The following is a 27,185-nucleotide window of genomic DNA, read 5'->3' as shown; positions in this document are numbered from 1 at the left end:
ACACATCTTGCTGTTGTTTACCACCCCAAAACACACATGGTTGTATCTACACTTGGCTAAGCAACGGTGCAGTAGTGAAAGTTGTGTGAGTCTTTACAGTACTGATATTAACAAAGTAAGCTGTGGGAATTCACTAACCGGTGAACAGAACAAAGCTGTACAACCAGTTAACTGTAGACCAAGGGCCATCACTACATGATCATTCGGATCAAGAGTTCACATTTCATGCTCCCAAAGAGTGCCCAGTTTGAAAAAGAATTAACTTAAAACACACATCATTTTTTTTATTTTACTCCTGACTCGAGGCCTACAGTGCAGAGTTTATTTTGGATTCACATTGTACACAGAGGAAGATATGAGGTTTCATTAGCTCTGTTGATTGTCTGTGGCAGGGCGGGCATGTGTGTTGTTCCTACTCTTCAAGTTGTAGACAGACTTCCACTCGGGCTTGAGAAATGGAGGGAGCTTTGCTAGTAGTGGGAAGAAGGCAGCAGACACAGATGTTAAGCTTCGTTTAGAAGTCTCTACTGTAGAAAGTTAGGCATGCAATGGGGTTACAGTGGAATGGCAAGGCAGTGCGGGGTGGGCAGTTTGGGCCAGCAGAGGGGACAAAAAGCTAACCATGTAGAAGGAAAAAATAAAAAAATTAAAAAAATCCATGTGAGGTTATTTACTATTATAAACTAGGTGGATCGAGCAATGAATGTTGATTGGCTGACAGCCGTGGTATGTCAGACCGTGTACCACGGGTATGACAAAACATCTTTCTACCTCTAATTACATTGTTAACCAGTTTATAATAGAATAAGGCACCTCGGGGGTTTGTGGTATATGGCCAATATACCACGGCTAAGGGCTGTATCCAGCATGACGTGTTGTGTCGCGCCTAAGAACAGCCCTAAGCCATGATATATATAGGCCATATACCACACCCCCTCGTGCCTTATTTCTTAAAATACACGAGTTGGGAATGAGAGCATAAATTGATTCAAGACAAAAATTTCTCCTTCTGATATAGTCTCAGATTAAAATCAATTAGACGGACTATATCTTCCATGTTTAATATTTCAATCTTAAACCTTTCGAGTTGAACCTATGAGTATGAAATTCACCAAACAGAGACAAAGTGGATCTTGGTGCAGTCATTCCCAACCCTCCATTCCCTGTCGACAGAACACAGTGCCTGGAACAGTATTGACCATGGTGCCATCATGGTTAAACTGGCCTTAGGTGTGGGTGACGTTGACACACACACACACACACGAATGACAATTCTATACATCTATTTTCAAGGATGCATCTTCATGCCTGGAATGTTGAATAACACATTCACCCATCACAGTCCCCTCAAAACCAAAAAGAGACAGCAAGTTATAAAACGCAATGATGTATCCCACTCTGGCTGTGAGCTGCGGTAATCTTTATCCTCAGCTCGTCCCTTTTTATGACACTATTAAAAAAAATCAATTTCATTGCAATTATAATACTGCAATATGACCATACATTACAACACTATATAAAGAGAAGACTCCTGTGTCAAAATATGTGTTAGCTAAATGAATGAAATTAGGTACAGTGATAATATATTATATTCATGTGAAAATATATACCCTTGAGTCAAGGCATCCCATTCACATCTTAAAGTGGAAACCCTCATTTTCCAAAAATCGACCCCGAATAATTTTCAAAATAATACATTTATCATCAGTTGATGTAGTAAGTGACTGGCAATCAGCCATGAATATAGTGGGGGAGTAGATCATCATAAATATATCTACTTCACATTTTAGTGTGATATTAATCATCTCAATGAAGTGCTATATATGAACAATTTTGTCCCTTTTAACTCTGCAGATAGTTATTTTACAGGCACGTCAGGGTCTCCAGTAGTGAATCTTCTATCCCAACATCACATAATTCTAAAAACAAAAATGAGTCTAATCATGATCTGTTAACTGCCATAAAAAAATATTCTACATAACCACGTTCATCTCATCTAAACATCAACCTGCTCTTGAAGACAGGATTGTTTTTCAGAGGACATAAGGTAGTCAGAACATACTTTTTTTAATCATTCCAGATAGAAAAATCTATTGGAATTGGTGCTCTTTCCTGTACCCTTTTTTGAAACAGAACTGGCAATTGTGACTTGAGCTACACCCACTAGGCTCTGAGGACAAAGAGGTACCGAAGCTCCAGCCGAGAGGGTAACAGACACCCTGCTTGTATCGGTCACGTGCATCAAGACGGCACAGGACAGAACCCCACACACCCAGAAAACACACAATAGAGAAACCAAGATAAAAATGTATAATATGTCCTTTCCAGTTTGAGGTGATAGGTCAGAGGCAGCAATGTACAACTGAAGACAAACATATCAAAACGCCAGATGAGCAGAGATGAGAACGGGGGAAAACAAAAACGGAGCGAGAGAGAGAAAGAGTTAATTTTGCCATGGTGTGTGCACCTGGCGTTGGCAGCACAGCAGCCCAGGTTACCTGCAGTGAGCCAGGCAGGGACCAGGGAGGGAGGAGGTGAGGTCTGGGGCCCAGGTCAGGAGCACCGCTAGGCTACCTCTTCCGGTGGGTTAGGACTACCCAGGCCACTACAGCAGCTAGGGCCACCAGGGCAGCTCCCCCGTAAAGCAGCACTGGAAGCTCCAACTTGGGCTCTGGTTCCATTTGCACCGGGGTCTGCTCAGCTGGGGCCACAGGGGTCTCCACAGAGGCTGGGGGTGCCTCCAGGACAGGCGCTGCTGCCAGCTCCAGCACAGTCTCTGACTGAGGTTCAGGCTGGGGCTCCTCTGGAACGGGCTCTGGCTGGGGTGGTGCTGCTGCGACTGGCATTGGGACTGGCTCTGGGACTTGCTCTGCTGGTTGGGGAGTAGGGGGCACCTTGGCGGGTGCTGCCTCAACAGGGGTAGGATCAACCACAGGGGCTGGTGCAGGGGGTTCGGGCTCTGACAGGACCGCCGACAGGGGAGCAGAGGTCTCAATGACGACCGGCTCCTCCAGATATCCCACCACAGGCTCTGGGAATGCTGGGACAGGAGGTGGGGTGTCATCCCTAAACTCCACCCTCAGCTCAGCCAGCTCGCTCTCCGTCCCCAGCACGCTCAGCATGATCTCCTGCAGCTCAGGCTCCTCTGCCCCGCCCTCACCCTCCTCTGCGTCTTCTCGCTCCACGTGCACGATGTCAGAGTTGGACGAGTTGTTCTCGCTGCGCTCTTCTGCGAGGTTGCCCTCGTTGCTTTCCAGGCGCTTGATGTCTTCGGGATGGTCCATCATGTCCACCTGTGCCCAGGACTCGTGGCCTGCCAGAGACAGACGTAAGCTTTCTGTCTGCCAGCTGTCCAACCCACTGCTGACTCCGGTGCCCAGCAGTGATGTGGGAAGCTGCTCTCCAGACAGGATATAGATGTCGTTGCTGTCCTCGGCTATGGTCAAGCCTTGCTGCTCCTCTTCCTCCAGGCTAAACACTGTACCCTGAGAGGGAGAGCAAGTTCAGTGGTCAGTATGGAACCACAAAAATAACAAGCATTGCATTTTCCCATTAAATAAAGTGCTGATGGGTGGGATATAATAAGCTTATGACCTTGTGGGATAAATAAACAAGACTGACATTTCAAAATGGGCAAAACCTCTGCCACTACTGGTCCACTGCTAAGAAAAGGTGCGGATCCTCCCAATTCTTGTCTATTTTAAAGCAATATCACAGTAAAAAGTGACGCACACCTCAGTAAAGTTCAATGTCACATCTTTCACTTATATTTGACAGGAGTTGCAATACAAAGGCTTTGATATGGTTTGGTAGTGTGCAGTCACCACCTGAAACCCCAACATCAGCCCATCTTGAGGCTACAGTACGCCATCGGTGTTATCGCAGACCTTTTGTCTCGACTTAAACTTCCAACTGGTCATTCTAAAGGAAAACACTGAGGATATCACAATCTAATGAAGATTTGTGGTTTAACATTTAGAGTTGCTGTATGGCCCTACCCTGGTCTTGATGAAGTCGACACCATTGACAAAGGGCCATAGCCCACGGGAGTGATCGACTAGAGTAAAACCTATTTAGAACAGCTGCATCTTATTTACTGGGACATAAAGTCATTCTGATAGTGGTGACAGACTTCTATAAAAGGTATCCTCAGAGAGCTGCCGGTCTGTAGCTGCTCTTAAGTAACTGAATATAGGGCAATGGGCACAAGCTTGAAAACAAATTAAACACAATGGTATATACTCCCAACCAAACTATTGTGACACAGGTTTCTGTTTGTATGCGCATCTCTTCTTATGGTATCAATATCAAATGATCAAAGTAGTGTCTATAGTATGTCAAAATGTAACTTGTCTAAATACATACATACATACATACATACATACATACTGCTCAAAAAAATAAAGGGAACACTTAAACAACTCAATGTAACTCCAAGTCAATCACACTTCTGTGAAGTCAAACTGTCCACTTAGGAAGCAACACTGATTGACAATACATTTCACATGCTGTTGTGCAAATGGAATAGACAACAGGTGGAAATTATAGGCAATTAGCAAGACACCCCCAATAAAGGAGTGGTTCTGCAGGTGGGGACCACAGACCACTTCTCAGTTCCTATGCTTCCTGGCTGATGTTTTGATCACTTTTGAATGCTGGCGGTGCTTTCACTCTAGTGGTAGCATGAGACGGAGTCTACAACCCACACAAGTGGCTCAGGTAGTGCAGCTCATCCAGGATGGCACATCAATGCGAGCTGTGGCAAGAAGGTTTGCTGTGTCTGTCAGCGTAGTGTCCAGAGCATGGAGGCGCTACCAGGAGGCAGGCCAGTACATCAAGAGACGTGGAGGAGGCCGTAGGAGGGCAACAACCCAGCAGCAGGACCGCTACCTCCGCCTTTGTGCATAGAGGAGCAGGAGAAGCACTGCCAGAGCCCTGCAAAATGACCTCCAGCAGGCCACAAATGTGCATGTGTCTGCTCAAACGGTCAGAAACAGACTCCATGAGGGTGGTATGAGGGCCCGACGTCCACAGGTGGGGGTTGTGCTTACAGCCCAACACCGTGCAGGACGTTTGGCATTTGCCAGAGAACACCAAGATTGGCAAATTCGCCACTGGCGCCCTGTGCTCTTCACAGATGAAAGCAGGTTCACACTGAGCACGTGACAGACGTGACAGAGTCTGGAGACGCCGTGGAGAACGTTCTGCTGCCTGCAACATCCTCCAGCATGACCGGTTTGGCGGTGGGTCAGTCATGGTGTGGGGTGGCATTTCTTTGGGGGGCCGCACAGCCCTCCATGTGCTCGCCAGCGGTAGCCTGATTGCCATTAGGTACCGAGATGAGATCCTCAGACCCCTTGTGAGACCATATGCTGGTGCGGTTGGCCCTGGGTTCCTCCTAATGCAAGACAATGCTAGACCTCATGTGGCTGGAGTGTGTCAGCAGTTCCTGCAAGAGGAAGGCATTGATGCTATGGACTGGCCCACCCGTTCCCCAGACCTGAATCCAATTGAGCACATCTGGGACATCATGTCTCGCTCCATCCACCAACGCCACGTTGCACCACAGACTGTCCAGGAGTTGGCGGATGCTTTAGTCCAGGTCTGGGAGGAGATTCCTCAGGAGACCATCCGCCACCTCATCAGGAGCATGCCCAGGCGTTGTAGGGAGGTCATACAGGCACGTGGAAGCCACACACACACACACACACACACACTACTGAGCCTCATTTTGACTTGTTTTAAGGACATTACATCAAAGTTGGATCAGCCTGTAGTGTGGTTTTCCACTTTAATTTTGAGTGTGACTCCAAATCCAGACCTCCATGGGTTGATCAATTGGATTTCCATTGATTATTTTTGTGTGATTTTGTTGTCAGCACATTCAACTATGTAAAGAAAAAAGTATTTAATAAAATTATTTTTCATTCAGATCTAGGATGTGTTATTTAAGTGTTCCCTTTATTTTTTTGAGCAGTGTATATATATTTATTGTTCTGTACAAAGTTAATTCCAACCAGTGGTGTGAATGGAAACTTACAACCGGGTCAGAAGCCTGATGTTTTTTTATTTTATTTAACTAGGCAAGTCAGTTAACAATAAATTCTTATTTACAATGACGGCCTACCCCGGACGACGCTGGGCCAATTGTGCGCCGCCCTATGGGACTCCCAATCACGGCCGGATGTGAGGCAGCCTGGACATAATCTAATCTAACAGTCATTTTGGCTGTAGAGCAGGGATCCTCAACTAGATTCAGCTGCGGAACGATTTCTTCTTGAGATGATGGTCGGAGGGCCGGAACATAATTACAAATAATTTGTAGACCGCAAACTCACCGCAAGGAGCCCAAACACATAATACTCAACTAAAACAATTTCAAACCTTGCTTACATTTGTATATGATCATGTGTCTCTCTATCATGCGTGGGAATACCCTGCTGTAGATTGAATCTGGGTCTGGGGAGGCAGGTAGCCTAGTGGTTAGTGTTGGGCCAGTAACCGAAAGGTTGCTAGATCGAGTCACCGAGCTGACAAAGTACAAATCTGTCTACCTCCCCCTGAACATGGCAGTTAACCCACTGTTCCTAGGCAGTCAATGTAAATAAGACTTTGTTCTTAACCGACTTGCCTATCTAAAAAAATCTAAATTGCATTCTATTAGCCACAGTACTGCTCCAATAGTTCCATTTAGGCCTATACAGTGCATTTGGAAAGTATTCAGACCCCTTGACTTACGTTACGTTAGACTTATTCTAAAATGGATTACATTATTTATTTTCCTCAATCTACATAATGACAAAGCAAACAGGTTTTTAGAAATGTTTGCAAATGCATTAAAAATAAAACAGAAATACCTTATTTACATAATTATCAGACCCTTTGCTGTGATACTTCAAATTGAGCTCAGGTGCATCCTGTTTCCATTAATCATCTTTGAGATGTTTCTACAACTTGGAGGCCACCTGTTATAAATTAAATTGATTGGACATCATTTGGAAAGGCACACACACCGGCCTTTACTAGGTCCCACAGTTGACAGTGCATGTCAGAGTAAAAACAAAGCCATGGGGTCTAAGGAATTGTCCGTAGAGCTCCGAGACAGGATTGTGCCGAGGTACAGATCTGAGGAAACAAACCAAAACATTTCTGTAGCATTGAAGGTCCCCAAGAACACAGTGGCCTCCATCATTAAATGGAAGAAGTTTAGAACCACCAAGACTCCTGGAACTGGCCACCCGGCCAAACAGCAATTGGGACAGAATGGCCTTGGTCAGAGTGGTGACCAAGAACCCGATGGTCACTCTGGCAGAGCTTCAGAGTCCCTCTGTGGAAATAGGAGAACCTTCCAGAAGGTCAAATCTCTGCAGCACTCCACCAATCAGGTCTTTATGGTAGAGTGGCCAGACGGAAGCCACTCCTCGATTAAAAATAAAATAAAAAAAAGGCACGACAGCAGCTGGGAGTTTGCCAAAAGGCACCCAAAGGACTCTCAGACCATGAGAAACAAGATTCTCTGGTCTGAAGAAACCAGGATTGAACTCTTGACCTGAACGCCAAGCATCACGTCTGGAAGAAACGGTGAAGCATGGTAGTGGCAGGATCATGCTGTGGGGAGAATTGTCAGAAGCAGGGACTGGGAGAGTAGTCAGGATCGAGGGAAAGATGAACAGAGCAAAGTACAGAGATCCTTGATCAAAACCTGCTCCAGAGCGCTCAGGACCTCAGATTGGGGTGAAGGTTCACCTTCCAACAGGACAACGACCCTAAGCACACAGCCAAAACAACGCAGGAGTGGCTTCGGGACAGGTCTCTGAATGTCCTTGAGTGGCCCAGCCAGAGCCCAGACCTGACCCCAAACAAACATCTCTGCAGAGACCTGAAAATAGCTGTGCAGCTATGCTCCCATTCCGATTTGCAGAGAATGCGAGAAACTCCCCAAATACAGGTGTGCCAAGCTTGTAGCTTCATACCCAAGAAGACTTGAGGCTTTAAATCGCTGCCAATGGTGCTTCAACAAAGTACTGAGTAAAGGGTCTGAATACGTATGTGAATGTGCTTTCAGTTATTTAAATAATTTTTGCAATACCCCATAATGCTGTGTCATTATGGGGTATTGTGTGTAGATGAGGGAAAAAAACAATTTAATCCATTTTAAGCTGTAACATAAATTGTGGGGGGAGGGGGAAATCAAGGGGTCTGATTACTTTCCGAACGCACTGTGTTTTTAGATGTCAATATTTGCCCAGGTAGGTAAGTTGGTAGGAGGCTATTCAGGCACATTTAATAAAAAGGGAGATCTTTGTGTAGGAAGCTTGAACATCAGTACTTAAGGTGGCTGCATCGCGTGTCAGACGGTGTGAAAATGGCTGCCTCTGAGCTCAGACTAAATTCCCACAGAGCACAGTAGGGGTGGCAGGGTGCCATGGACCTGACAGGATGGATCTGACAGCACTGACTGAGTCAGCCTAATCCACATCTCCCCCATGAAAAGATAAGGTTAAACTATTACGGTTCATTCAGGTAGGCTAAATAACAGCTCTGGTACATTTATCTTCTATTCAAACAGGCTTGCAAATGACTACTTATTTGCATCGGACTCACAGAACATTTTCCTAACTAAAAAATGGGGCCCATATTGTATCTATGTAAAATACAGGCGTTTGAGCTACGGGACTATGGCCTGACTGAAGGTTATTCTCCTTACAAGGACATTCTCTGAGGCCAGGCTGCATCCCGGGAGGCCAGGCAGGGGATTAAAACTAAACGCCAACCCTTCCTAGCATGCACTCTCTGGGTGTAAGCGGATTTGCGTGTGGGAGAGCAGTTGACATCATTTTTTTTTTTTTTAAACCCTCCTCTCTGGCCAGAGGTTTAAGTGGTTGGATAAAGAAGGGCAGCCATGTTGTGTGAGGGCCATATGAATAGGTCTCCATCTGGGACTAACAACCGTTGGGCCTAAAGACATAGGCATATTAAATAAATCTGCAGTAGACCTTCACCCAGTTACTAAAGCCAGAAAAATAAGTCATTTTCTTTGTTCTCAAAAGACCATATGGTAAAAGCTCTCCCCATCAGCAGGTTAAGTAGACCACCAATTACTCAGTAGCTAGCAGCTAAAAAAAACATTGAAAACATTACCAAAAGTGAAAATCTGATTTTCTAGGACACAGCATAAGCAGATACAAGTTAAATAAAATCTAGATATTTTGGCTACTTCATATGAAAATAAACACCAAACTTGAGATGTCCACACCTGTAGTCCTTAGCTCAACTCCCTGTATGAAATAATAAATGCACGCTCTTCAATCGATCGCTGCCCGCACCTGCCCGCTCGCCTAGCATCATTACTCTGGACGGTTCTGACTTAGGAATTTGTAGTTGTCTATATATTCTAGGTGTCTGGTTAGACTAAACTCTCCTTCCAGACTCATATTAAGCATCTCCAATCCAAAATTCGATCTAGAAAAATCGGCTTCCTATTTTGCAACAAAGCCTCCTTCACTCGTGCTGCCAAACATACCCTCGTAAAACTGACTATCCTACCGATCCTCGACGATGTCATTTACAAAATAGCCTCCAACACTCTACTCAGCAAATTGAATGCAGTCTATCACAGTGCCATCCATTTTGTCACCAAAGCCCCATATACTACCCACCACTGCGACCTGTATGCTCTCGTTGGCTGGCCCTCGCTTCATATTCGTCGCAAAACCCACTGGCTCAAGGTCATCTATAAGTCTTTGCTAGGTAAAGCGCCGCCTTAGCTCACTGGTCACCATAGCAGCACCCACTCGTTGCACGCGCTCCAGCAGGTATATTTCACTGGTCACCCCCAAAGACAATTCCTCCTTTGGCCGCCTTTCCTTCCAGTTCTCTGCTGCCAATGACTGGAACGAATTGCAAAAAAATAAAAAATAAATGACTGAAGCTGGAGTCTTAGATCTCCCTCTCGAACTTTAATATATACACATTTATTTTTTGCTCCTTTGCACCCCAGTATCTCTACTTGCACATTCATCTTCTGCACATCTATCACTCATGTTTATTTGCGAAATTGTAATTATTGCGCCACTACAGCCTATTTATTGCCTTACCTCCCTAATCTTACTTCATTTGCACACACTGTATATAGACTTTTCTATTGTGTTATTGACTGCACGTTTGTTTATTCCATCACACTGCTTTGCTTTATCTGGGCCAGGTCGCAGTTGTAAATGAGAACTTGTTCTCAACTAGCCTACCTGGTTAAATAAAAAAGAAATGAAAACACCTATATTCTTCAGTACCTTCCAATAACTTCACACACCACGTTGATACAAAAAGACAGTCGCTGTTGTACAACAGAGACTTTTGAGGTGTTGTGATCGGTTGTCAGGCGTGTTATAAAAAATAAAAATAATATAATAAATAAATAAAACAAACTCCATCCTCGCGACGACACACACAGAAAGACAAACACCTACTACACACACTGTTACCCTGAGAGGAAGTCAGACGGCCCCACACAGGAACAGCTCTTCCCAAACTACAGTGCCTTCAAAAAGTATTCACACTCCTTGACTTATTTCACTGTATTTTTTTTGTCAACGATCTACACAAAATACTTTGTTTATTCATGGAAAAATCAAACACTAATATTTTTATTAGATAAGTATTCAACCCCCTGTGTCAATACATGTTAGAATCACCTTTGGCAGCAATTACAGCTGTGAGTCTTTCTGGGTAAGTATAAGAGCTTTACACACCTGGATTGTACAATATTTGCACATTATCCTTTATAAAATGATTCAAGTTCTGTCAGGTTGGTTGTTTAGCAGGCAGCCATTTTCAAGACTTGCCATAGATTTAAGCTAATTTAAGCCAAAACTGTAACTAGGCCACTCAAGAACATTCAATGTTGTCTTGGTAAGTATCTCCACTGTATAATTTGGCTTTGCGTTTTAGGTTATCGTCCTGCTGAAAAGGTGGATGTCGCCCAGTGTGTTGGAAAGCATACAACCAGATTTTCCTCTAGGACTGTGCTTAGCTCTATTTCTTTTTATTCTAATACAACTCCCTAGTCCTTGCTGATGACAAACATGCCCATAACATGATGCAGCCACCACCATGCTGAAAATATGAAAATATTTTTCAAATGAGTGATTTGATTTTGATTTGAGTGGTACTCAGTGATGTGTTGCGTTGGATTTGCCCCAAACAATGCTTGTATTCAGGACAAAAAGTAAAATTTGCAGAATGTTTTGCAATATTACTTTAGTGGTGCCTTATTGCAAACAGGATGCATGTTTTGGAATATTGGTTATTCTGTACGGGCATCCTTTTCACTCCATCATTTAAGTTAGAAAACTGAGGGGTGGATCAACAACATTGTAGTTACTCCACAATACTATCACAGCCATTAAAAACTGTTTTAAAATCACCATTGGCCTCAAGAGAAATTCCTGAGCAGTTTCCTTCCTCGCCAGCAACTGAGTTAGTAAGGACGCCTGTATCTTTGTAGTGACTGGGTGTATTGATAACCCATACAAAGTGTAATAAACTTCACCATGCTCAAAGGGATATTCAAAGTCTGCTGTTTATTTTTACCAATCTACCAATAGGTGCCCTTTGCAAGGCATTGGAAAACTTCCCTGGTCTGTTAAATCGGTGTTTAAAATTCACTGCTCGTCTGAGGGACATCACAGATAATTGTATGTGTGGGGTACAGAGATAGGGTAGTCATTCAAAAATCATGTTAAACACCATTATTGTACACCCGGTTAGTCCATGCAACTTATTAAAATTTACTCCTGAAGTTATTTAGGCTTGCTATAACAAAAGGGTTGAATACTTAAATGACTCGGGCGGCGCACAATTGGCCCAGTGTCGTCCGGGTTTGGCTGTCATTGTAAATAAGAATTTGTTCTTAACCGACTTGCCTAATTAAATTTAAATAAAAATTAAAAATAACATTTTAACTCAGGCCATTTCAGCTTGTCATATTTTATTAACGTACTTCCACTTTGACATTAAGGGGTATTGTGTGTAGTGACAATCTGAATTTAATCAAATGTAAAATTCAGGCTGTAACAAAATGTGGAAAAAGACAAGGGGTGTGAATACTTTCTGAAGGCACTGTATGTACCACTCAACAATGCCGTGTTAAAAACGCCTGTACAAACAATGAGGGAAGTGATACCGCCACACAGTTAAACTTATCTCAGGGTTGACACGTCGCTCCACTGAACCTATGAACAGTTACCACAACCTTAACGGTCAAGGTACAGTGAGGTTGTGAGTGATTAGTGATTACATAGGCTATACATTTACATTTTAGTCATTTAGCAGACGCTCTTATCCAGAGTGACTTACAGTAGCAATTAGAGTTAAGTGCCTTGATCAAGGGCACAGACAGATTTTTCACCAAGTCAGCTTGGGGATTCAAACCAGAGACCTTTCGGTTACTGGCCCAACGCTCTTAACTGCTAGACTACCTGCTGCCTGACTAGGCTCCGATGTAAAAAAAAATGTTTTCATCCCCACACTAGTATCACATGTACAGCCACATCTAACATACAGTATGAGATCCTTCTAGTCAAGACTTGGAAGCCTGCATCACTTGAAATGAGAGCTGGTAGTTTGTCCCAGCAGGGTCTCAGTCACATGTGACTTGCTACCTGTCACCCAAACATGCCACAGCTCTTTGCCAACACAAATATTAGAACTGGGAACAGACTGGCTGACTTCATTTCACTCATTTTTCTTTGCTCCAAAATATATTGTGAAAGGATAATTGTTTTTTTTGTGTTTTATCCAATGTTAAAGGCCCAGTGCAGTCAAATACATGACTGTCCCTTGTTATATACACCCCCCCCCCAGTTAGACACTGGTCTGGGTGTTCTGATAATGTACTTTATTTTTTATTTAAACTAGGCAAGTCAGTTAAGAACAAATTCTTATTTACAATGACGGCCTAAGAACAGTGGGTTAATAACGGCCTTGTTCAGGGGCAGAATGACAGATTTTTACCTTGTCAGCTTGGGGATTCGATCCAGCAACCTTCATTTACTAGTCCAACACTCTAACCACCTGCTGCCCCAAGACCGCTTACGTAACATAACAGAGGAGCTCCTGGTAGTCAGACACTGAGTGATTCATGCCGATATCAGACTCCATGCTCAGCCAGTCAGCCCAGAGCTGTCTAACCTTCCAGTATACTCAGATACGATTTTGTTTCTTAGAAACTATAATCCCATAGTAGTGAGTCGGTTTCAGCCCTAGGGCCCCATCCTAACAATGCCTCTCATTTAGTGTCGTGTGCTGCTATGAAATACCATCAAAAGGGGATTGATTCCCAGGAGGGGCCACTGGACACAGTAACATAATGGCCATTCAATATAGTCGCACAAGAGCGTTGTCAGTGACATATTACTGAGCCTAATCCCATCACTCCTCCCTCATCCAATTAATCCACTAACACTAAAGAGCAACAAAGCTATTCTAACCTACAGTGTCAAACGAGGAAGACATCATATTCCCTGTTAGGAAGTAGCTTTCATTCAAAAAAAATGATAAAAGGATCCAGTTGCCCCCAAGAGAGGCATGGCCTCCTTTCTTGTGTTAGGCCTACACCCAGCTGCAGCCAATCTATCACCAGGTTTATCCAGGAGGGTTTAATGTGAAGCAGCTGGCCTGATGGGAACAGCCACATGGATGAATGACTACACGTCTTCTACAAATTAACACCTCACTAAAAATGACCCGTTTGCCCTCATTTATGAGAAGGGTTTCAACAAGAGAGCCTGGTAACAGCCAGATAGCTGGACTGTGCTTGGCCTTGGAGCATCAGACAGAGGACCTTGAGACCAGGCGTCCAGAAAGCTTCCAGCACAAAAGGTTGTGTTGCTCTCGCTGTGTCAGTGTGTGTGACGCAGGTTGCATCAGGCAGCAGCAGTAGACACTGAACTGGGTTCAGCCATTAGCATAGATGCCCTGACCAACAGTATGAAGCGAATAAAAGTGACCATCCTACAGTGGGGATCTGACCTGGGTTCAGCTGTTAGCAGTTGAGAGGTAGCACTATAAGTAGGCCAGTCTGGCTCTGGTGATTTATTTCCTCAGCAGAGCCCGACACGCCAAAACAAAGAGATGCACTCAGCATTTCACCCCAGCAGAAGAGACATCTCTTACGTAACATGGCGGAGGGCTGTGCCGCCTGACAGACCAGAAAACACTCAGCAGCACCCCCCACCCCCAAAAAATATGATTTGTGCCCGTGTGTTTATAAGGCAACCAAAATTCAGTATATGTGAAAGTATTTGGGCATTTGCCTGACTAAGCTGCCCAGTTTGTAGCCTTTTGGCAAGTAACTTTACTATTGTGTGCTGCAACAGAGGTATCAAGTGCAATTTGAGAGCGCAACGTAAGCACACCTGTCACAAGCAGTTTCTGAGGGACACACCAAAATGAAACTTTATAACTGCATTCATTTTCAGAACATTTTAGCCTTCCTCTCCCAGATGACCTTAGACAAGGTGTCAGAGACAACATTTGTCCGGTCACTTCCTAGCGACAGGAGTTGCATCACCCATGACAAGGTCTGTAATACAACATGGCTGAATGTCCCCGTCAGAACACACACCCGCAGCAGTTTTCACTGTCGTGCTGAAGGACAGCAGTCAGTGATGTCTGAAGGACAGGGCTAGAAAGAGGGACAGGGTGTGTAGGGGTGTTCAAGGGCAAAGTTCAGATAACGACCTTTGCACCAGCCAAGTTTGACACACACACACACACACACACACACACACACACACACACACACACCCCTCCCTCTTAGATTAGCTACATATGGTTTTAGGCTCTCACACAGTTCCAGTATGTCACAGACCCAAACCCTTCATAGTGAACAGGTTCAAATACAGTCATACCCATGCTGGCCCATTTTGAATCAGAAGCCGTCCTTATTCAAAATGTCTCTAGTGTATTGCATTCCCCTTGCTTACTCACACACACACACACACACCCCCCCCTCCCATGGCCGGGTCGGATTTATGAGATGCTGGTCTTGTTGTCCAATGAAGTGAACACGACATTGGGGGTCATAAATCCTTTTTGTTTCCTAATGTAATTAAACAAAAAAAGGCTTGGTCATCGTCAGAGCCACCAAACATAGGAGGGACCACGGTCACGAGGATGGCACGACGTACCCGTCATCTAAATCAATCTGCCACCCATCAGATTTACAGTTATAACTACAACCAATCAAAATCGCTCAATAAGCGATAAACCCAGGAGGCAGTTCGAGAATTCCTCGTTTGTAAAAGTTGCAAGACAGATGGAGGGAAAGTGCGGTGCATTCTGTTCTGTTCTAAATGCTCCGTCATAGAGGACTTTAGGGATTATTGTGTTCTAGGCACTGTGTTCAAACTGTCAACTCAGATATCCACACACTTCACATCACGGTCAAACGAGCTAAAACCAGATTCGGAGACGCGAGCCTTTCCCTACAGTCCAGAGTTCTTCAATTCCCCCCGCTACTACCAACCGTCTCTTACTAACTACGATCAATGTTCTCCCACAGTCCTCTACACAAACACTCACCACCAAAAAACACAAGATGAATGACCTACCTGATTGTGACCTGGCTCACCCAGCAACTATAGAGTAAGTGCTTCCCTGAGCCCAGAAAGAGTCCCCCCCAAAAAATGAGAGCGAGAGACAAAGGGAGGGAGGAGTGGAGAGAGAGAAGGGGGACCCAGTTGTAGCGAAGTGGAGCCACACACACCGCTGTGACAGAAGGACAGTAATGAAGCTTTAACTTCACACCACAGGAGGAGTTTCCACTGGCGTGTCATACCCACCCCCTCTACTCCACCCTCTCCCTGCGGTCCCAGCTCTAGCCTATGGACCATCCCTGACATACCAGTGGAAATGTGGCAAAGTTAGTATGGCCAAGGGACTGAGCACACAAACACTGGATTGGACCCAGTGATAATGTGATGGAGCAGAAGTGAGTCAGGGAGGTTGTATCAGAGATGGTCATGGTATGTTATCCCTTTACTGCCCCACAGCAATTCTTGTTCTCGCCACAAGACAAGGACAACCTTGTGTGTTTTTCTTTTCCCTAGGGCTTGCTACTGTAACGAATAGGCTACACAGTATCTGTATTGACAGCAGAACCACTTCTACATGTCCAGTGGCGGTAGGTGCCATTTAAGATTAGGGAGGATGTTTTGTCTTTATGAGCATGGCATTATTTTCATTAGAGCACATTGGATGACTCATTTATATTCCATTCACCCAGTTCAATGTAACATGGATAGGTTTAGGCTTCTACGTGATACTCACATTTGCCCTATACCCATCATGAGGTTGCTACAAACCACCATACAAATGAACGTTTATAACATAGGTGCACAGATTGAGACAAATTGGAATAATCAAGGTGACAGAGTGTGACAAATTCAATACTGACTTGCACACTCTTGCCTGCATCTAGCTGATCTGGAGTGTAATCATTAGTCCAAACAGTTGCAAAATGTTCCATTCTGCAACTAAAACAAGAGTTTATTTTGGGCAAATTCACTTAGGTCCCTCCCAGTTTAGTTCCGTGTGCTTCCGTTTAAGAAATGTTTTGCAACAGAATCAGCGGAATGAATACACCCCTGATCACACAGCTCACTTTCATTGCAGCCACATACAGCGTCATCACTTTTGTCATTGTATAATTCCTTCTATGCACTCTCCTCCTCCCTTCGCCTGTGGACTTCAGTGCACATCACAACAGCGGTCTGTGACCAGGTGAAAAAACCTCTCCAAGCCAAACCGTCATACCATAAACACGAAACAGCCTACGTTGTTGTCACCATATTACATTAGTCAACAAACTAGAACTAACGCATTAGTAAACCCACAGTCACACAGTACAGTAAGCACTTTAATAGTTACACCAGCAGGCCCCGGTGGCAATACATTAATAAAACACAAAATGCTTACCTTGACTTGGAAGAGTTGCAGTGTTGGAGAGCCTTAGCCTGCTAGCTAACATAAATAACATCACTCAGAGTCAAGTTGTTGAGTAGGCTAAATTAGCTGCATTAGCTAAGTGAGTGAAAGGTAAACTAAAGCGTTGTCTCCCTCCCTCTGGTTCCTTCTCTGAAATTCCCTTACAGCCAGTCTCTCAACAGTGACTAAATGCCCTTATAGCCCAACATGTACAGTGGATCTCTGGCGCCCTCCTCTGGCTATAGTGTTGTGAAAACAAACAGCCGCAAACAGGTCAAGGCTGAAACATTAATCTGCTTGAACTTTGCATAAGATATTAATAAGTGGTTCATTCTTGGCTTGTTCGCCGTCCCATCCCTCCCCTTGTCCAGTGTCCACTCACCCATCCTCCCTGCCGGATGATGTAGTCTGCCTCAGCCTCCTCCAGGAAATTGACCCCCAGAGGAAGCAGGGTGGCCAGGATCTGTCCTTCTCCCTGTAGGGCCTGCAGCAGCACTAAAGGCACCAGCACCTGGGGACAGTGAGGGCAGAGTGTTAGGCCCAGTTCAAGACACTACCCAAAAGGAACCAGGATGAGTAAAATCAAAATGATGGTTCCACCAGGACTTTCAAAAAGGCTAAGGGGAGCTTCCACCACACATCAGCTTTAGGGCTGGCACGGTAATTGCATCATGTAACCGACCATAATGAATGAAGATAGTCATGAAAAAAAAAATCTTTCATAACAGTAAAAAGAAATAAATATTCAATGTTATTAATCAACTTCAAGTCGTCAAACTTTACCCAAAAGCAACAAAGTAGTTTGGCTTATATCTAACAGCAGATAAGGAGAGACGAGAGAAAAGTAGCTAGTTTTACAGTTTTGTGTTGTGGACTAAACAGCTGACTGAAGGCGGGACATACAAATGAGGTCCGTTTGTGATAACATGGACTCTTACGTGATTAAACTTTGTTGCTCGTTTCAGCAAGGTGTTGTAGCAAACCAGTCTTCGGTTGCCTTTGTGTGTCTTTTTTGCTATTCAAAACAATAAATACGGTGACAGCGGTCAATTGGCTGACAAATAACTGTCATTCCAAATTCCATGATCGTCACATCCCTAATCAGATTCCTTAGGATCTGCAAACACCATAGGCCTAAGAGCTAGGGTTGTTTCTGAACTAGGCCTAATAGGTTGTCAGGCAGTAACAGCAGGTGAACAGTAGAGAGATCCCTCACCTTGGTCCAGCCGCTCTGCGTGTGGCAGGAGACGTCTTGTGCTGCTTCTCTGAAACGCTCGTAGTCCAAAGGGCTGCCAAACAAACACAGTGATCATTCGCCAATGACCTTGAAAGTAACTTGAGAAATGCATGCGTCACAGAAAGCTGGTTTATAAATATGATTAAGATAATTTAGAAAAACACATTCCTAGCCTGTGATATATGAGTAATGTCCTTACATTTCTGTAACTTGAGAAAATTAAACGGAAGCCTATATGCTAGTTTGGTGTCATTTATTAAACCTATATTGAGTGTTTCTTAGAAGAGGGAGTGGAGCCGAGTGGAGCAGTGGTGTAAGGCACTGCATCTCAGTGCAAGAGGCGTCACTACAGTCCCTGGTTCGAATCCAGCCTCTCACATCTGGCCGTGATTGGGAGTCCCATAGGGCGGCGCACAATTAGCACGGCGTCATGCAGGTTTGGCTGGGGTAGACAGTCATTGTAAATAGGAACTTGATCTCAACTGACTTGCCTAGTTAAAAAAGGTTAGAATGTATTTTTTATAAATAAATCATTAAAATCACAATTAAAAAAAACATTTTTTTTTAAAAAGGCTGAAGTAGTCATGCAATACAACCTTTCACAAAAGGTCCATGTGCTGTTCTGAACTTGCTAGACAGGAACACTTTCCATAATACAGTATGAAAGGCACCATCAACTCCACCTTGACTTTAGGCCTACAGTACAGGTGAGCCAGAGACGCATAAATATTTATGCTGATGAGGCTACCCAGGCACTGTCTGTATTCAAGGACTCTTGAAGGCACTGACACGCATGCCTTTTCCCAACCAAAATGGTCAACTACCAAGTTTCAACAACGTAGGGAAAACCGCAACAGAGTTTACCAAATCTGTTCTTTTAAAAAGGGTGAACAGTGAACACTACAACAGGCTACTCATCCTGCATGCACACAATGAGAGAATGTTAGGCTAGATGTACACCAGGGGAGAACTGACCCCTCACACTGAAGCCATGAAGTTCAAGGCAGACTGCAATACTGCAGGCATTGTTTCCAGAAAACAGGATCCCCATTATAGTGAATGGGAAGATGGCAGTCTACATGGATACATTTTTTTTTTTTTTTTAAAGACCATCCTGGTACCAATAATTGCTTCTCTTACACCAGCGGTATGTCTTTGAACCGTTTATTTTAAAGTCGCACACAGTAAGTTATGATCATTTAGTAGTACAACAGCTAGCTCCAAGTCTTTATACAGTCGAAGTAAGAAGTTTAAATACACCTTAACCAAATACATTAAAAAAATAAAATAAAAATGAGTTTCACAATTCCTGACATTTAATCCTAGTAACAATTACCTGTCTTAGGTCAGTTAGGATCACCACTTTATTTTAAGAATGTGAAATGTCAGAATAATAGTAGACAATGACTTCAGCTTTTATTTCTTTCATCACATCCCCAGTGGGTCAGAAGTTTACATGCACTCAATTAGTATTTGGTAGCATTGCCTTTAAAATTGTTTCACTTGGGTCAAACGTTTTGGGTAGCCTTCCACAAGCTTCCCACAATAACTTGGTTGAATTTTGCCTCATTCCTCCAGACAGAGCTGGTGTAACTGAGTCAGGTTTGTAGGCCTCCTTGCTCAAACACACACACACACACACACACACACACACACACTTAAGTTCTGCCCACACATTTTCTATGGGATTGAGGTCAGGGCTTTGTGATGGCCACTCCAATACCTTGACTTTGTTGTCCTTAAGCCATTTTGCCACAACTTTGGAAGTATGCTTGGGGTCATTGTCCATTTGGAAGACCCATTTGTGACCAAGCTTTAACTTCCTGACTGATGTCTTGAGATGTTGCTACAATATATCCACAGTTTTCCTCCCTCATAATGCCATCCATTTTGTAAGCGCATCAGTCCCTTCTGCAGCAAAGCACCCCCACAACATGATGCTGCCACCACCGTGCTTCACGGTTGGGATGGTGTTCTTCGGCTTGCAAGCCTCCTTTTTCCTCCAAACATAACGATGGTCATTATGGCCAAAAAGCTACATTTTTGTTTCATCAGACCAGAGGACATTTCTCCAAAAAGTACAATCTTTGTCCCCATGTGCAGTTGCAAACCGTAGTCTGGATTTTTAATGGCGGTTTTGGAGCAGTGGCTTCTTCCTTGCCGAGTGACTCGTTTTACTGTGGGTATAGATACTTTTGTACCGGTTTCCTCCAGCAAAGGACCTTGTGTTGTTCTGGGATTGATGATTTGCATTTTCCCCACAAAAGTACGTTCATCTCTAGGAGACAAAATGCGTCGCCTTCCTGAGTGGTATGACGGCTGCGTGGTCCCATGGTGTTCATACTTGTGTACCATTGTTTGTACAGATGAGCGTGGTACCTTCAAGCGTTTGGAAATTGCTCCCAAGGATGAACCAGACTTGTGGAGGTCTCCAATGTTCCAACCGAAGTGTATGCAAACTTCCAACTTCAACTGTGTGCACACACACACACAAATAAATGTCCCTCTTTCAAAGACAATCCAAATAACTCCCAAAACAGTGGTTAAGACACTAACAGCTTACAGACGGTAGGCAATTAAGTTCACAGTTGTAAAAACTTAGGCCACTAAAGAGGCCTTTTTACTGACTCAGAAAAACACCAAAAGAAAGATGCCCAGGGTCCCTGCGCATCTGCGTGAACGTGCCTTAGGCATGCTGCAAGGAGGCATGCTGCAAGGAGGCATGAGGACGGCAGATGTGGCAAGTGCAATAAATTGCGATGTCCGTACTGTGAGACGCCTAAGACAGCGCTACAGGACGGACAGCTGATCATCCTCGCAGTGACAGACCACGTGTAACAACACCTGCACAGGATCGGTACATCCGAACATCACACCTGCGGACGGCAACAACACCAGGAACACACAATCCCTCCTTCAGTGCTCAGACTGTCCGCAATAGGCTGAGAGAGGCTGGACTGAGGGCTTGTTGGCATGTGGTAAGGCAGGTCCTCACCAGACATCACCGGCAACAACATCGCCTATGGGCACAAACCCACTGTCGCTGGACCAGACCGGCAAAAAGTGCTCTTCACTGACGAGTCACGGTTGTGTCTCACCAGGGCTGATGGTCGGATTTGCGTTTATCGTCGAAGGAATGAGCGTTACAGCGAGGCCTGTACTCTTGGAGCGGGATCAATTTGGAGGCGGTGGATCCGTCATGGTCTGGGGCGGTTGTCATTTCAGGCAATCTCAACGCTGTGTGTTACAGGGAAGACATCCTCCTCCCTCATGTGGTACCCTTCCTGCAGGCTCATCCTGACATGACCCTCCAACATGACAATGCCACCAGCCATACTGCTCGTTCTGTGCGTGATTTTCTGCAAGACAGGAATGTCAGTGTTCTGCCATGGCCAGAGAAGAGCCCGGATCTCAATCCCATTGAGCACATCTGGGACCTTTTGGATTGGAGGGTGAGGGCTAGGGCCATTCCCCCCCAGAAATGTCCAGGAACTTGCAGGTGCCTTGGTGGAAGAGTAGAGTAACATCTCACAGCAAGAATCTGGTGCAGTCCATGAGGAGGAGATGCACTGCAGTACCTAATGCAGCTGGTGGCCACACCAGATACTGACTTACTTTTGATTTTGACCCCCCTTTTTTTCAGGGACACATTATTCCATTTCTGTAAGTCACGTCTGTGGAACTTGTTCAGTTTATGTCTCAGTTGTTGAATCTTGCTATGTTCATACAAATATTTACACATGTTAACCTGTTATGGCTAGGGGGCAGTATTTTCACGGCTGGATAAAAAACGTACCCGATTTAATCTGGTTACTACTCCTGCCCAGTAACTAGAATATGCATATAATTATTGGCTTTGGATAGAAAACACCCTAAAGTTTCTAAAACTGTTTGAATGGTGTCTGTGAGTATAACAGAACTCAAATGGCAGGTCAAAACCTGAGAGATTCCTTTACAGGAAGTGGCCTGTCTGACCATTTCTTGAACTTCTTTGCCATCTCTATCTTTTACAAAGGATCTCTGCTCTAACGTGACACTTCCTACGTCTTCCATGGGCGCTCAGAGCCCGGGAAAAACCTGAATGTCGTCATCCCAGCCCCAGGCTGAAACACATTATCGCCTTTCTCAAGTGGCCGATCAAGGGACTGTGGGCTTAGGCGCGTGCCCTGGCCGCCCCCGTCTTTGTGATTTTTCCTCTGTTTGCCGAAAAGGAGATTCCCGGTCGCAATATTATCGCTTTTTTACGAGATAAATTGCATAAAAATTGATTTTAAACAGCGGTTGACATGCTTCGAAGTACGGTAATGGAATATTTAGATTTTTTTGTCACGAATTGCGCCATTGCGCGCGACCCTGATTTACCATTTCGGATCGTGTCTGGGACGCACGAACAAAACGCCGCTATTCGGATATAACGATGGATTATTTTGGACCAAACCAACATTTGTTATTGAAGTAGCAGTCCTGGGAGTGCATTCTGACGAAGACAACAAAAGGTAATCAAACTTTTATAATAGTAAATCTGATTTTGGTGAAGGCTAAACTTGCCGGGTGTCTAAATAGCTAGCCCGTGATGGCTGGGCTATGTACTTAGCAATATTGCAAAATGTGCTTTCACCAAAAAGCTATTTTAAAATCGGACATATCGAGTGCATAGAGGAGTTCTGTATCTATAATTCTTAAAATAATTGTTATGCTTTTTGTGAACGTTTATCGTGAGTAATTTAGTAAATTGTTAGCAAATTCCCCGGAAGTTTGCGGGGGGTATGCTAGTTCTGAACGTCACATGCTAATGTAAAAAGCTGGTTTTTGATATAAATATGAACTTGATTGAACAAAACATGCATGTATTGTATAACATAATGTCCTAGGTGTGTCATCTGATGAAGATCAAAGGTTAGTGCTGCATTTAGCTGTCTTCTGGGTTTTTGTGACATTATATGCTAGCTTGAAAAATGGGTGGCAGATTATTTCTGGCTTGGTACTCTGCTGACATAATCTAATGTTTTGCTTTCGCTGTAAAGCCTTTTTGAAAATCCGACAGTGTGGTTAGATAAAGGAGAGTCTTGTCTTTAAAATGCTGTGAAATAGTCATGTTTGAAAAATTGAAGTTTTTGTATTTTTAAGGAATTTGTAATTCGCGCCACGCCTATCATTGGATATTGGAGCAGGTGTTCCGCTAGCGGAACGTCTAGATGTAAGAGGTTAAGTTTGCTGAAAATAAACGCAGTTGACAGTGAGAGGACGTTTCTTTTTTTGCTGATTTATTTTATATCCCCGCAGGAGGCCTTTTGGTAGGCCGTCACTGTAAATAAGAATTTGTTCTTAACTGACTTGCCTTGTTAAATAAATAAAAAAGTACCCTGATACTCAATGAAAGGGGTAACACTGTGCTAGCCTGCAAGGTCACTTCCTGGAGTAGCTCAAACTGAGCGTGTTATGCCTACATAAATTGCCTACATGAGGCGCCATCTTAACCAACCTCCTTGGCTTCAAATGCTCTATCGAGTATTCACATTGAAATGAATGGTGCCACGTGATCGATGGTTTTGTCCATTCATAGATCATCATTGGTGTACACTGCAGAACAGACACTCACGCACTAAGGAGTGTGTGTACAGCGGAGGCCAGGTGTGTGTCCAGGTCTCTGGCCACCCGGTCGCCCAGAGCAGCAAGGCAGTCCTCGATGGAGCTCTCTGGGTTGGCAGGGCTGAACACTGGAGACATGTGGCAGTCAAAGCCTGTACTGGAGAAGGCTGCAAACACACCCATTAATTTCTTTAACAGTCCCAGACCCAGTTGTACAAAAAAACACAGCGTGATGAGAGTCGAAAGACCCAACTATTAGCATGCTCAGATGTCTGTGTTGTGAGGGCATAGAATATCTGTGCGTGTGTGTGTGAGCGCACATCCTCTTACAGGCTGAGATCTCATCTTCCAGTTGCCTCAGCTCTTCCTCTATCTGTCCTTTCATCACTCTGTTCCGCTCTCTCTCCATCTCCCTGTCCACAGCATACTGGTCATCTCCTGGAAGGGAACACAACACCCTGCTACTCAGCTAACAGTCACATGTGACATATTTAGAATCAATGACATCATTATCCATGTTTCCACTTTTCCAGTGATTGTTTTTGGTCGACACTTAGAAAGTTGTCATAGAAAACAGACGAGACAATTGCCTGCTACGGTATGGTCCACTGAACGGTCTTGTGCTGAGAAAAACAGCTGGACTCCAGCACAATTTTTTTTTTTTTAAAGAAACACTTCAGCAAAAATCTAGCGTCTAATAAAAATGTAATGGTTTGAGGTTTCCATTATCCAAATTGCGCATTAGTAAATTGGTGACAGCCTGTATGCCTTCCCTCCTATTCGTTTCATGTCTCGGGTATATTGCCACATTGTAATATTTATGTGTACAGTGCATTTGGAAAGTATTTAGACCCCTTGACTTCTTCCACATTGTTAAGTTAGCCTTATTCTAAAATGGATTAAATCGTTTGTCCCCCTCAATCTACACACAACACCCTATAATGACAAAGCAAAGACAGCTTTGTTGAATTTATGCAAATGTATTAAAAAAAATGTTTTTACATAAAGTATTCAGACCCTTCACTCAGTCCTTTGTTGAAGCACCTTTGGCAGCGATTACAGCCTAGAGTCTTCTGGGGTATGACGCTACAAGCTTGGCACACCTGTATTTGGTGAGTTTCTCCCATTCTCTGCAGATCCTCACAAGCTCGGTCAGGTTGGATGGGGAGCGTTGCTGCCCAGCTATTTTCAGGTCTCTCCAGAGATGTTCGATCGGGTTCAATTCAGGCTCTGGCTGGGCCACTCAAGGAACTTCAGAGACTTGTCCCGAAGCCACTCCTGCATTGTCTTGGCTGTGTGCTTAGGGTCGTTGTCCTGTTGGAAGGTGAACCATCATCCCAGTCAGAGGTCCTGAGCAGGTTCCCTCCAGATATGACGCTTGGAATTCAGGCCAAAGTGCTCAATTTTGGTTTCATCAGACCAGAGAATCTTGTTTCTCATGGTCAGAGTCCTTTAGGAAAACTCCAAGCGGGCTGTCATGTGACTTTTACTGAGGAGTGGTTTCCGTCTGGCCACTACCATAAAGGCCTGATCGGTGGAGTGCTGCAGAGATGGTTGTTCTTCTGGAAGGTTCACCCATCTCCACAGAGGAACTCTGTCAGAGAGACTATCAGGTTCTTGGTCACCTTCCACGATTGCTCAGTTTGGCCGGGCGGCCAGCTCTTGGAAGAGTCTTGGTGGTTCCAAACCCCTTCTATTTAAGAATGATCGAGGCCACTGTTCTTGGGGACCTTCAAAGCTCCAGAAATGTTGTGGTACCCTTCCCCAGATCTGTGCCTTGACACAATCCTGTCTCGGAGCTCTACGGACAATTCCTTCGACCTCATGGCTTGGTTTTTGCTCTGACATGCACTGTCAACTGTGGGACCTTTTAATATAGAAAGATGTGTGCTTTTCCAAAATCATGTCTAATCAATTGAATTTATCACAGGTGGACTCCAATCAAGTTGGATGATGAATGGAAAAAGGATGTACCCGAGCTCAATTTCAAGTCTCATAGCAAAGGGTCTGAATACATTTGCAAAAATTTCTAAAAGCCTGTTTTCACTTTGTCATTATGGGGTATTGTGTTTAGTTTGATGAGGATTTTTAAAATATTTTTTATCCATTCTAGAATAAGGCTGTAACGTAACTAAATGTGGAAAAAGTGAAGGGGGTGTGAATACTGTCCGAATGCACTGTAGGTATGTAAGTATGTATGAATCCTCTATGGCACAGTTGTCAATTTTTTGGTCCTTAAATAAAAGAAAGTATACCAGTTTCATTTATCACAGATTTTCTTTAACCAGTTTTGGCCTTTAACTTTGAGGAAAGGGGGGCAGTATTGAGTAGCTTGGATGAAAAACATGCCCAAAGTAAAATGCCTGCTACTCAGACACAAAAGCTACAATACGCATATAAATTAGTAGATTTGGATAGAAAACACTGACGTTTCTAAAACTGTTTGAATGATGTCTGTGAGTATAACAGAACTCATATGGCAGGCAAAAACCTGAGAAAAATCCAACCAGGAAGTGGGAAATCTGAGGTTTGTAGTTTTTCAAGTGATTCCCTATCTAATACAGAGTGTCTGTGGGGTCATTTTTCACTTCCTAATGCTTCCACTAGATGTCAACAGTCTTTAGAACCTTGTTTCAGGCTTCTACTGTGAATGGGAAAAGAATAAGAGCCGATTCAGTCGTGTGTCTGGAAAATTGGCATGAGCTCAAACATGCGCGCGGCCGTGAGAGCGAGCTAGAATGGCATTGTCTGGTTGGAATATTATTGCAGATTTATGATAAAAACATCCTAAGATTGATTCTATATCAAATCATATCTATTGATATAGCCCTTCTTACATCAGCTGATATCTCAAAGTGCTGTACAGAAACCCAGCCTAAAACCCCAAACAGCAAGCAATGCAGGTGTAGAAGCACGGTGGCTAGGAAAAACTCCCTAGAAAGGCCAAAACCTTGGAAGAAACCTAGAGAGGATCCAGGCTATGAGGGGTGGCCAGTCCTCTTCTGGCTGTGCCGGGTGGAGATTATAACAGCACATGGCCAAGATGTTCATAAATGACCAGCATGGTCAAATAAAAATAATCATAGTAGTTGTCGAGGGTGCAACAAGTCAGGAACACAAGAGTAAGTGTCAGTTGGCTTTTTCAATGCCGATCTTTGAGAGTATCTCTACCGCTCCTGCTGTCTCTAGAGAGTTGAAAACAGCAGGTCTGGGACAGGTAGCACGTCCGGTGAACAGGTCACATCATTTGACATGTTTCTACGAACTGTAATGGAACTATTTAGACTTTGTCTGGACTTAGTGCATGTGCCTTCTGCATTTGGAATAGTGAACTGAACGAACAAAAAGGAGGTATTTGGACATAAATATGGAC

The 27,185-nt window shown here is 44.1% G+C and overlaps 1 protein-coding gene across 1 annotated transcript in view; it reads right to left on the bottom strand.

The window, feature by feature from the left end:
• Positions 1-269: 269 nt before the first annotated feature.
• The window catches only part of LOC106573187 (bcl-2-like protein 13), a 39,244-nt gene continuing 12,328 nt past the window's right edge, over positions 270-27,185 (bottom strand). The window contains exons 3-7 of the mRNA XM_014147959.2: positions 24,143-24,250; positions 23,823-23,979; positions 18,203-18,275; positions 17,369-17,497; positions 270-3,485 (exon numbers count right to left, since the gene is read on the bottom strand). Of these exons, the coding sequence (XP_014003434.1) occupies positions 2,571-3,485; positions 17,369-17,497; positions 18,203-18,275; positions 23,823-23,979; positions 24,143-24,250 (1,382 nt within the window). The 3' untranslated portion in view covers positions 270-2,570. The remainder of the gene's footprint in view (positions 3,486-17,368; positions 17,498-18,202; positions 18,276-23,822; positions 23,980-24,142; positions 24,251-27,185) is intronic.

Source organism: Salmo salar, chromosome ssa16 (genome assembly GCF_905237065.1).
Source record: "Salmo salar chromosome ssa16, Ssal_v3.1, whole genome shotgun sequence".
NCBI lineage: Eukaryota > Metazoa > Chordata > Actinopteri > Salmoniformes > Salmonidae > Salmo > Salmo salar.
Note: the sequence above shows the minus strand (reverse complement) of the source record. Positions and strands in the feature narration are given on the sequence as shown.